Consider the following 13,067-nt stretch of genomic DNA (forward strand, 5'->3'; position numbering starts at 1 on the left):
AGCTGCTGTGCCAACTGTGAGTTGATGCTTATGATAGCCAGGCCACCTAAGCGTTCTTGTGCCATTGACCACCGGAGGTACGTCTTCATAAGCTTCGGTTTGGAAAAGCTTCTCTCAGCAGACGCAACAGGAAGAGTTTCTGCTATGCGGATGGAAATCCAGAGGTCTGGGTACAGCTCCTGTAACTCACTTTTGTGGAGAAATGACAACATCTCCAGAGCAGTTTTTAATATAATTAATGCAAATAAACTACTTCTACTACTACTAATAATAATAATAATAATAATAATAATAATAATAATAATAATCAATTCAATAATATAAATACTACATTATTTTTATTATAATATAGTTGTAATATAGTCAAGGCGGCGGCGAATAATCGATTAATAATCGCCAGCTGGGCTGTCCGATTTTCGAATTTGATCATGGTCAGTTTCTGGCATCCATAGTTTTTGAGGATGTAAAATGTAACTGTTATGTAAGCCAACTAGAGAGACAGTTTATCACTCTTCCTCCTGCACATTAGCAGATACAAGGAGACCTGCGGAGACCTGCGCAATGTGAGGCCCCATGAAGCGCGCGCGCGTGCGCGTGTGTGCGTGTGTGTGTGTGTGTGTGTGTGTGTGTGTGTGTGTGTGTGTGTGTGTGTGTGTGTGTGTGTGTGTGTGTGTGTGTGTGTGTGTGTGTGTGTGTGTTGCTCACAAGTTAGTTTTATTATTTTGTAGGTTATATAGGCTATATTGATCAGGTAAAAGAAGACATGATGTGAATTTAAACATCTCAACACATGTAGACTGAAGGGAAACCTGTAGACTGAAGGGACACGTTAACACCTGTAGACTGAAGGGACACGTTAACACCTGTAGACTGAAGGGACACGTTAACACATGTAGACTGAAGGGACACCTGTAGACTGAAGGGACACGTTAACACCTGTAGACTGAAGGGACACATGTAGACTGAAGGGACAACTGAAGACTGAAGGGACACGTTAACACCTGTAGACTGATGGGGCACGTTAACACCTGTAGACTGAAGGGACACATGTAGACTGAAGGGACAACTGAAAACTGAAGGAACACGTTAACACCTGTAGACTGAAGGGACACGTTAACACCTGTAGACTGAAGGGACACCTGTAGACTGATACATTAACACATTCAGTTTTCAAACAGCGTGTTTCTAACAGAGTCCCTGAACGCCTCAGGGGGCCACGCGCTGATCAGGCTGATGAGATTCACCTGGGCGCTCTCTGCTCCGAGAGAGGACCCTGGATTACCGGAGAGAGGGAACCGGACAGTACCAGAGAGAGGACCGGAGAGAGGGAACCGGACAGTACCAGAGAGTAGTACCGGGGTTTATCTGAGTCCCGTTGAGCCCCCGGGATGCAGAAAGGTCTGAAGAAGTACTTCGTCAACATGGACGAGTACCTGTGCAGCCTGGGTCTGTACCGGAAGATGGTGGCACGAGACGCGTCCAGCCTGTTCCGAGCCGTGTCCGAGCAGGTGAGGAGCGGGCGAAACCGGGATAAACGGGATAAAGCTAATTTAAAAAACATGATGAAGCTAACCACGCTAAGGCTAACAATGCTAAGGCTAATTAAAAAAAACGAAAAAAACATGTTAAAGCTAACTATAATAAAGCTAGCTAGCAGCTGTCTTGAATTCACTTTTTAAATGAACATTTTTTTTTTCTGTAAAACAAAAAATTATGAAAGATCTGAAATCTATATTCAGGTCTCTTATTTTGAACAGAGGAGAGATCAGCTAATGAGTCAGCGCAGGTATCGTCTGCCTCTTTTGGTTTGACATTGAAACTCATTATTTAGGATTGAAAATAAAATTGGAGAAACAAAAGTGAACTTTATGATATCTATAAAGATTAATTTGACTCATTATATTAATTTAATTAAATGAAGTTTAATGGATATGCAATTAACTAGATGGTTGTGTTTCAGGAACACGACGATTTCAAGCTACATGCTAACATGTGTGTGTGTGTGTGTGTGTAGCTGTATTACTCTCAGAACTACCATCACAGGATCCGTCAGGAATGTGCCGACTACATGAGAACTAACAGATGCAACTTTGAACCTGTGAGTAACTGGGCAGAGAAATCAAATGCTAACGTGCCTAGCAGGCAGCTAACGTGCTAAGCTAACTAACGCATGTGTTGTTTTCTCTTCCAGTTTGTTGAAGGTTCGTTTGAGAAATATCTGCAGCGTCTGGAGGACCCGAAGGTGAGCTGCTGTGACCTTTGACTCTGTGTGTGTGTGTGTGTAGCTGATGGTGTGTGACAGCAGGTGTGCATACTCAAATGCGAACGCGATGTTGAGCTGTGGTAGACCAAAGTCTTTTCGCAGAGCTTGCATTTTACTTCATTTGCACTTGTGAGTTCGAAGTAGTTCCACGAGGAACTCTTCTTTGAACGTGCCGCTTTGTTCATCTTTAGTTGTGTTGTTCTCACTGTTCTGTATATCACCAATAAATCAATCGCACGTGTGACGGAGAGGGGGGGGGGGGGGGGGCGGTGTGTAGCTGCTGGCTTCCTTCAAGCTTACAGTAAAACAAACTGGTGGTCTGACCAATGGCCATTTACAATTATTAATACTATTATTAGCATTAGTCTATATTTTGGTTGAAACTAAGCCAGGAAAAAAAAGAAACATAAATAATAAAAATATATAGATAAAATCGAATTTAAAAAATAATTTTCGATTATGGAGACTGTAACGAAAAATCGAATAATTGCTGGCATCCCTAGTGTGTAGCTGATGGTGTGTGTAGCTGATGGTGTAACAGCAGGTGTGTGTTTAGCTGATGTTGTGTGACAGCAGGTGTGTGTAGCTGATTGTGTGTGTTTAGCTGATGGTGTGTGACAGTAGGTGTGTGTAGCTGATGGTGTGTGACAGCAGGTGTGTGTAGTAGGGCTGTACCCGAATAACCGAATATTCGTTCATTGGAGCAGGGGCGTCAGCTGACCCAATACTATACAGGGGCACTACAGGGGCACAGAAAAAAAAAATGTTTTGCAGTTATTTCTTTGAAAAAAGCATGGGCACAGATAATTAATGCAAGCACGCGAGCAAACATTTTTTTGCACTTATTTATTATAATAAAGTGTCATAAATAAATAGTACAATCAGATTGTTATTTTCTGCATCATTAAATATCTAGCCTACCTGAACCAAACTGAATTGAATTGGCCTACTTGTGAACTTAACTGTATGCAGTATCTCTAAATCACTAACTGATGAAGGCAAAAGAGGCACAATGAATCTTCATGAAATATCTGTCAGCAAACATGGACTTGAAAACTGAAAACTGAAAGAGAACCCCCCATCCTATGAGGTGTGTACATGGTCAGAGAGATGGGAGAGGTCTATGTTCATTTTTTTTAAAGTAAACTGTAACGTCTCGGTTTCAGTTTTGCAAAGCTATCAATCAATTGACAGTGGCTTAACTTGGAGAGTGCTCCTCTCTCAACAGACATGATGGCAAGATGGTGGAGTCTGTCTTGCCCCATTGTGCTTCTTAACCACGTGTGGAGGCGTCTCAGCACGCTGAATGTACGTTCACAAGTGCAGCTGGACACTGGAATGGTCAGAGATATCTGAATGACCTGTGTCAATGTTGGGAACATGACATGATCCAGCAAACTGAAAAGACATTGCATGTCAGTGATTGGAAGGCTTTCCTGCTTTCTGGCCAGATAGTTTTTAGCCACCAGCACTTCCTCTTGCTTTAGATCCACATTATAATGATCTGCCAGACCTCTGAGGTCCTCCTCACAGAGAAAGTTGCTAGATCCTGGATTACAGGCCTGAACACCTTTTAGAACTGTGCTGTTGAGAGATGAAAAACGCTGCTCCATCTCAGCAACCATCCTGTCAAGGCAAGGTAGATACACTGCGGTTCTCAACTTCTCGGCATTCCCTAGGTCACTCGCTGCCCCACAACTAGACTCGACTACATACTCCTCCATGCGTCTCTGCTTCTGCCTTTGTCTTGGTACAGCACATGACTCAGGGATTTGGTGTGTTTCGCACAAGGCCTTTGCGCGGTCATAAACCTCAGCTGCTTTGTCATCAGTGCGCATTTCTTGTAGAGTGGCGCACACAGCGCATTTGAACTCCTCAGCTTTTGCCAGGTCCACAGTTTCACTTTGTAGGTATTTGTGTAGACTTTCTGTCACAGACAAAAAAGTCTTGAACATCATCAATAGATAAACTGTGGAGAACCTTGCAAGGTTGGCATGCAGACCCACAGCCGTAGGGTTGCTGATATTGGACAGGCACGTGAGAACTGCTGGGAAATTCTCTATCATAGCGTTGATAGACCTCAGCTGGCAAGACCATCGGGTCTTGGACAGCTGTACAAGCTCAGACGCTTGTAAGCCAAGCTGTTTCTGAGTCTCCTTAAACTTGTCATGGTTCACAAGGGAGCCAGAAAAGAATGTATAGACATTCTGCAGGAGGTCAAATAACTTCCTGGCCTCTGGTATGGCCAGACATGTGGAACAGAGCACTAAATTCAATTGATGTGCATAGCAGTGCACATAAATGGCCATGGGATGGTTCTCTCGGAACTTTGCTTGGACCCCTCCAACAGCCCCACTCATGACTGAGGCGCCATCATAAGCCTGTGCAACCACCTTCACATGGTCTATGCCATTCAACCTTAGCTGTTGTTCAATGGCAGTTGTAATGGACTCCGCGTCAAAACCCTTCAAATCTACCATAGCTAGTAAATGTTCTTGCACACTCCCCCCAGCAACATATCGGACACACACAGCTAGCTGCTCAGTGCTGCCATCTCTTGCTTCGTCAGCCATCACTGAAAACATTCCAGCCTCCTTAATGTCTTTACTGATAGCTTTTGTTATCTCCTGGGCACAGCACTGAATTACTTCATTTTGTGATGAAGGTGACAAGTATGTAGTGTGTGATGGTGCTGAATATGTCTGAAGGAAAGGGTCGAACTCTTTCAAGAGGTTCATGCATTCCAGAAAGTTCCCCTGGTTGTCGCTGGACATGCCCTCATCATGGCCACGGAATGGGATATTTTGTTTTCCCAAAAACTTGGTAACAGCCACAACCCGGCTGAGGTACTCCCGTCTCTCTTTTATTTCATGCTCACTGGCAGAATCCAAATGGTCGACAACACTGCCATGAGCCTCACTGGCTTTATAACTACACCAAGACTGCATGCTTGCCTTATGTGCTGGTGATTTCTCATGCTCTCTATAGACATCCAGAGCTTTTTTCCAATTTTGAAAGCCAGTGTTTACAAAGGTGTCATTCTTCAAATGTTTCCCAAATATTCTACAGGGAAAACAAAGCGCTGCATCTTTAGCCTTGGAATATTCCAGCCATGTAAAGCTTTCAAACCAGTTGGCGTTAAATGATCGATTCTTTGCACCAAAGTTGTGCTGGGGATATTTTGACAACTTAACTTGGTTTGGGCCAGACTCCTTTCCCCCAAGATCACTTGTATGTCCCTCAAGATTGTGGACACTGCTTTTTTCTCTTGCCCCCAGTCTAATGTTCTCTGCCACTGTGGCAACTGTTTTCTCAGTCTCATCTCTGGGGTGTGATCTCTCCGGCCTGTCTGTCTCTTGTTGTCCTTCCTTCTCTCTCTGCCTTTCCCCTGCCTCAACCAGCTCAATCTCTTCTGCCCTCTGACTCTCCTGTCTGGTGCAACGTACAAAAAAATCATATGCTCAATAGTTACCTCAGATAACCATTAAAAGTTCAAATAACATTCATCACATCTATAAGTAGGGACATTTACAGTAGCTAACTACATTGTCAGCTGAGTCTCACTCTCACCTGTCAGTGTCATCTCTCAGTGTCATCCCTTCCTGTGTCCCTTTTACATTACATTACATTACATTGCATTTAGCTGACGCTTTTATCCAAAGCGACTTACAATAAGTGCGTTCGACCAGGAAGATACAACCTTTAAGAAAACAGAATCATATAAGTTCATCAGGTTTCATAGAGCCAAACATTTCAAGTGCTACTCAACTGGCATTTAGAAAGCCAGCCCTTTATTAGTATATAAGTGCTTTGTTAGTAACTCTATCTCTGGAAGTGGAGTCCAAAGAGATGAGTTTTCAGTCTGAAGAAGATGTGTAAGCTTTCTGCTGTCCTGATTTCAATGGGGAGCTCATTCCACCATTTTGGAGCCAGGATAGCAAACCCACGTGTTTTTGCTGACGGGAACTTGGGTCCCCCTCGCAGTGCGGGTGCAGCGTGCTGTTTGGCCGATGCAGAGCGGAGTGCACGTGCTGGGGTGTACGGTTTAACCATGTCCTGGATGTAGGAAGGGCCAGATCCATTCACAGCATGGTACGCAAGTACCAGTGTCTTGAAGTGGATTCTAGCAGTTACTGGAAGCCAGTGAAGGGAGCGGAGGAGTGGTGTGGTGTGGGAGAATTTGGGAAGGTTGAAGACCAGACGAGCCGCTGCATTCTGGATGAGCTGCAGAGGTCAGAGGGCACATGCAGGTAGACCAGCCAGGAGGGAGTTGCAGTAGTCTAGGCGTGAGATGACGAGAGCCTGGACCAGAACCTGCGTCTCTTTCTGGGTCAGCTGGGGACGTATCCTCCTGATGTTGTAAAGCGTGTATCTGCAGCAGCGGGTTGTAGCAGTGATGTTTGCAGTGAAGGACAGTTTGTTATCTAGGACCACACCCAGATTCCTTGCAGTCTGAGTCGGGGAAACAACAGAGGTGCCGATGTTGATTGTTAGGTCAAGAGTGGGACAATCTTTTCCCGGAAGGAAAAGCAGTTCAGTCTTGTCAAGGTTGAGCTTGAGGTGATGAGCAGACATCCACCGAGAGATGTCTGCTAGGCAAGCAGAGATGCGTGCGACGATCTTCAATCTCCTCCTCTCCTCCTCTGCACTCTGCTGCACTGAGTCTTGAAACAACATGAACATATTACAGTCTAATGTCTGCATTTTCATTATCTACATTTTTACATATGCAGATGTAAGGTTACTTGTGTATAACCTGTTTGCAGTTATTCCTAATTAATATTAAATTAATAGCCATATCACCTCTGCTCGTGCTCATCAACATCCCTCTCTCCTTCACCTCCTCCGACACTCTGCTGCTCCTCTTTGTCTGGACAGATATGTAACTGTTAGGCTAGTGACCAGTGGTGAACTCAACTTGTGGGTTGTTACCTAAAAGTGGTTTGGGTTGCCTTGTTACCTAGCTTACCTCTCTCATTTCTCCTTGCTGCTTTATCCCTGCTCCGAGCGAATAACTTTCTGATGTCCATTTACAAGATACTAAATACTAAAATACAGAATACTATCAAATCAATCAAATCGTGAAGTGATAAATAATGGGAAACCAACGCCGGAGCTAAAAGGTATGTTTCAAAAGACGGTTAGGATAACTCCATCGACTACTCACGTTCAAAGCCACATTTCTTTGAAAATGTTTCACCTCAATAATAGATTTCGTGATTTAAGATACTTGGGTTTATATATTTCTAAATCTGACACTGAAACTGTCAGTGCCTCACCAGCCATGAACCTCAGCGCATGTCACTGCTATTCACATCTCCATCCATTTAGCCTAGTCTATTATGTTTTATAAATTATTCAAAAGTGCTATTTATACAAATCACATAACATTTAACAGTGTAGCCTATACGATTAGCTTCCAGGCAAACTCATTAAAATATATAGCCTACTCCTGTGTGACCTTCACTTCTAAAACTAAGATTATGTTCATCGTAAAATTACGTTGCTTACCAGATTGACCGCAAGCTTTATTTCATGGTATCCTGAACTACCAAGGCAAAACACGCATCAACACTACGGGTTATCAGAAGGGACAAAAAACATTCGAATAAACAAATGAAAGCAGCGTGTGCTGAATAGGACTAGTCTTATGCTGTGCAAGAGAGGTTTACAGTAGCAAAATTGAGTTCGCATTGACGGCCACAATGCTTGTAAAAGACGCTCCGTGCAAAGGGGTTATAAAGTTACCAGACACACGGGCAGGCAAGTGCATAGAGTTACTAGTCCGATAGGAAAGTTACTAGACCCGGGCGTGCGGGCGTGTCGCCATTTCGAACCCTGAATAAATTAATAAAAAAATCAGTGACCCAGGCATACCGGGGCACCTCAGATCTACAGGGGGGCACGTGCCCCCGTGAAAAGGGTCTCGCGATGCCGATGCATTGGAGTACTATTCGGGTTTCAATTTCGTTATTCGTTTTGTTTGTTTTTTAAACATAAATTGAATTTATTGAAATCTCCAATATCAACGTAAGAGCTCCTCTTCGGGGGGTGCTAACACTTAACCATAAACGTTATCGTTTACTTTCTCCGTCTTTATAAATAGATATTACTTTTCTCCGTTAATCTCAGTCACGTTGTTTCCATAGCAACAACAACTTCCTTTCAACAGCGCTACCTCTCCTTCAAAATAAAAGCATGTCCATAAATAGGAAGCCAAGCCAAATTAAGACACTTAAGACATATACAACTGCAACGAAAGTAACAAACACAATGCGATGTCCTTTTCAATTTCAAAGAACACAAATTGGCTTAATAACTATCAAACAACAATACTGTAGACCAGGGGTGCCCACACTTTTTTGGCTGGTGAGCTACTTTTGAAATGACCAGCTAACCGAAGTCTACCAACCAAAAATAAAATCCTAAATTGCAAGGGTTGCTGAATAACACGTTTTATTTTTACATGGGATGACTACAATAGGGCTGCAACAAACGACTCATTTGATTATCGATTAATCTATAGATTAATGAAACGATTAATCGACTATTCGGACTACCACTGTGTGCCTTGCACAATTTCTCAAACGCTCTGATTTAGCCATCAACTTTTAGATTTAGTTTGAGGTTGTTTTAGGCATGTGGAAACTAACAATGAAGACAATAAAGATGAATACTTGATTCAAAAATAGATATATTATTAAATTAACTAAACAAATTGTGAACAAAATTAACATTGCTTTTTATTTAAATTAAATAAATAATATTTCACATCGAAAGAAACAACAATGTTTGAACAAATGGTATTAAATAATGTGATGACAGAACTGTAAACAGAATAGCTGAAACTTTAACAAACTAAATAACTCAGTTACCTCTAATCATTAACCCATGTTTGTATAATGTAGTTAACTCCGTGTGTTGCTGCTAGCATGCATAACACCTGACGTGGAAACGTTACTCGTGGACGGGGCTACAGAGCTTCTAGAAAGACAGTCGAACCCGGTGCATTCCTCCGTCTGAATGTGGTGCACTTTTGATAAATGTTTAGACAAATTGCTCGTGTTACCGCCCTTACATGATAAACACTTTTGGTGACGAGCATTGTCCACCTCAAGACGGGTAACATGTAACCACACCTTGGAGCGCTTCTCTCCACCATCTCCTCCGTGTGTTGCTGCATGTAGCAGCTGCGTGTGTGTAAACTGCCCCGCCCCCTTGCAAACAGACGGGGGAGAGAGAGATCTCTTCTCGATTGGAAAGATAGAAAATACACCGACCATAGACGCATTTGTTTGTCTTTTTGCATGTTAGAAACGAGTTGGCGACACTAAGACTAAGAGATAATGTTTGTGTAGCAATAATACATGACCTTTCTCTTTCTCAACTCGCTACTCGGAGGGAAGTCGCTGTCATATGCCTTGTGAACACTCCGATAATGCCTCTCCACGTTACCTTTCTTTGGCAGAGCGACGCTTGCTTTACAAATAAGGCAAATAACCTTTGAATGTGACATCACAAAAAAGATTCTCCCTCCCATTCTGGGTGGAAGTGGTTTGTCTTTAGCTTTTTGCTCGTTCCCGCACTCATTTTGTTGTTTGTCTCTCCCGGCACTTGACTGATTTTGTATCGCTTTGCATTCTGGGTTAACAGACTGGAAAGCAATAGGTCGCTTTTTCTGTCAATCAAGTCAACTCCTGAATTAAGTGGCAGGGAGGCCAAAGGAGGAGGAATCAAAAGCTGTTTTGTCTATTTTAACGGAGCTGGATTTTTTTTATTTATGAATGACTCGCGATCTACCAGCATTGCCCCCGCGGTCGACCGGTGGACCGCGGTCGACGTACTGGGCACCTCTGCTGTAGAATAACAAAATAAATGCCGTGAATACACCAAAATACACGTGTTGAAGTGGTTCGGTGCTGATTACTACAACCCCCCCCCCCCGCGGGCCGAATATTCGCTGCAGATTACTACGGAATATCCGGAGCCCGAAAAATGATATTCGGGACAGCGTGTGTAGCTGATGGTGTGTGACGGCAGGTGTGTGTAGACGATGGTGTGTGACGGCAGGTGTGTGTTTTCAGGAGACAGTGGGTCAGGTGGAGATCAAGGCTCTGTCTCAGCTCTACAGGTGAGGGATTATCCATCCAGTTCATCTGCTCCAACCTCCATCTGTTTGTGAATTAAAGTGTGTGTCTGTATCTGTGTCTGTATCTGTGTGTGTGGTCTGTGTTTGGTCGGTGTGTCTAGGCACTGTTTCCTGATCTATCGTTACCCAGGGAAAGCAGCCACGGTGATCTCAGAAGAAGAATTTGATGACAAGGTAAGAAGGGAAACATGTGATGATCATTAAACTACCAACAGCAGGTCACATGACTGTAAACTCTGCAATTTGATTCGTCAAGACTGATGTCAGCTGTGTTTCCTAGGTGACGCTGTGCTGCTCCATCAATGGTCACTATGACATTGTTTACCCGAGGAGTTACCCCGCCTCCGCAGCCCTCTGTCAGTGTGAGTACTGCGTTCTGATTGGTGGAGCAGTATGAGTACTGCGCTCTGATTGGTGGAGCAGTATGAGTACTGCGCTCTGATTGGTGGAGCAGTGCGAGTACTGCGCTCTGATTGGTGGAGCAGTGCGAGTACTGCGCTCTGATTGGTGGAGCAGTGCGAGTACTGAGCTCTGATTGGTGGAGCAGTGTGAGTACTGAGCTCTGATTGGTGAAGCATTGTGAGTTCTGAGCTCTGATTGGTGAAGCATTGTGAGTACTGAGCTCTGATTGGTGAAGCATTGTGAGTTCTGAGCTCTGATTGGTGAAGCAGTGTGAGTACTGAGCTCTGATTGGTGAAGCATTGTGAGTTCTGAGCTCTGATTGGTGAAGCAGTGTGAGTACTGAGCTCTGATTGGTGAAGCATTGTGAGTTCTGAGCTCTGATTGGTGGAGCAAGTCTAAGGTGTGTGTGTCTAAAAATGCTAATTCCAGGCCCTGGAAAAGTTTTGTAAAACAATATATTTCCCAAAGTTTTGGTAAAGTCATGGAAATGTAACTAAAGTTGGATCAAATATAATTTATATTTTATCTAATCGCTGAAATATTAATACTATAATGATAATAAATACTGTATAGTAATGAAACGTAAAATGTAGAGATGGGTATCGTTAAGGTTTTAACGATACTACTACTTTTATCAATACCGCTGATCGGTCCGGTCTTTCAACGGTACTTTTATCGGTACTTTTGGAGAAACAAATAAGGTAAACACATTGTGAACAAAACTAACATTGGTTTTTATTTAAATTAAATAAATAATATTTCACATCAAAAGAAACAACAATGTTTTAACAAATGGTATTAAATAATGTGATGACAGAACTGTAAACAGAATAGCTGAAACTTTAACAAACTAAATAACTCAGTTTCCTCTAATCATTAACCCATGTTTGTATCATGTAGTTAACTCCGTGTGTTGCTGCTAGCATACATAACACCTGACGTGGAAACGTTACTCGTGGATGGGGCTACAGAGCTGCTAGAAAGACAGGAACCCGGTGCATTCCTCCGTCTGGATGTGGAGCACTTTGATAAATGTTTAGACAAACTGCTCGTGTTACCGCCCTTACATGCTAAACACTTATTGCACTTTAGGTAACGAGCATTGTCCACATCGAGACGGGTAAAGTTTAACCACACCTTGGAGCGCGTTCTCTCGTGTGTGTGTGTGTGTGTGTGTGTGTGTGTGTGTGTGTGTGTGTGTGTGTGTGTGTGTGTGTGTGTGTGTGTGTGTGTGTGTGTGTGTGTGTGTGTGTGTGTGTGTGTGTGTGTGTGTGTGTGTGTGTGTGTGTGTGTGTGTGTGTGTGTGTGTGTGTGTGTGTGTGTGTGTGTGTGTGTGTGTGTGTGTGTGTGTGTGTGTTCCCGCCCCCTCGCACACAGACAGGAGAGAGATCTCTCGTCTGGATTGAAATTTCAAAAAATAATCATAGACGCATTTTGCGTATTAGAATCGGAGTTGGCGACACTAAAACTGCAATATAATGTTTGTGTAGCAATAATACATACATTTTTTAGATGTCTCCAGTACCGATAAAAAGACCGATAACGTCGGAGCTTAACGGTACCACGGTCTTTAATAATTCAGCCCCGGGGCCCGTTTAATACCGGGGCTCGGTACCCATCCCTAGTAAAATGGCATTTAACTGAGGAGGTGTTTTTGCTGGTGAGAGATTTGAGTTGCTTTAGCCTGTAGAAGCCAGTAAGCCTATTTGTTTTAGATCGGCACAACATGTTTCATATGCAGACCTTATTTTCCTGTTCCATGTTCAAATATACCATTTTCAGTGGTACTGCTGAGTCTTTTGTTTTGTCATGGAAAATTAGGTCATGGAGAAGTCACCGAAAATCATTGGTGTGTGTGTGTGTGTGTCTCTCTCTCTCTCTCTCTCTCTCTCTCTCTCTCTCTCTCTCTCTCTGCTGTGTGTGTGTGTCTCTCTTTCTCTCTGCTGTGTGTGTGTCTCTGCTGTGTGTGTAGCTCTGTTCTACGAGGTGCTATACACTCAGGTGTTCAGCTTCGAGGAGGCAGAGCTCTGTCAGGCGATGGAGGCCTTCAGGGTCGGAGGTCGTCGCTATAGAAACAGCCCGTCGGTGTGCAGCGACGCTGACTTCGGCTACGACACACCTGAGGACCGCAGGTACACACACACACACACACACACACACACACACACACACACACACACACACACACACACAATGCAGTGTACTGACCCCTTCCTGTTCAGAGCAGGTCACCTCACCTGTACCATGACCTCA

At 43.5% G+C, this 13,067-nt stretch overlaps 1 protein-coding gene across 1 annotated transcript in view; it reads left to right on the forward strand.

The window, feature by feature from the left end:
- Positions 1-875: 875 nt before the first annotated feature.
- The window catches only part of LOC307043435 (UDP-N-acetylglucosamine transferase subunit ALG13-like), a 39,795-nt gene continuing 27,603 nt past the window's right edge, over positions 876-13,067 (forward strand). Inside the window, 7 exon segments of the mRNA XM_079687889.1 lie at positions 876-1,508; positions 2,015-2,098; positions 2,192-2,242; positions 10,348-10,394; positions 10,514-10,586; positions 10,693-10,774; positions 12,787-12,946. Of these exon segments, the coding sequence (XP_079544015.1) occupies positions 1,389-1,508; positions 2,015-2,098; positions 2,192-2,242; positions 10,348-10,394; positions 10,514-10,586; positions 10,693-10,774; positions 12,787-12,946 (617 nt within the window). The 5' untranslated portion in view covers positions 876-1,388.

This window comes from Notothenia rossii, assembly GCF_949606895.1.
Source record: "Notothenia rossii genome assembly, chromosome: 1".
Taxonomy (NCBI): Eukaryota; Metazoa; Chordata; class Actinopteri; order Perciformes; family Nototheniidae; genus Notothenia; species Notothenia rossii.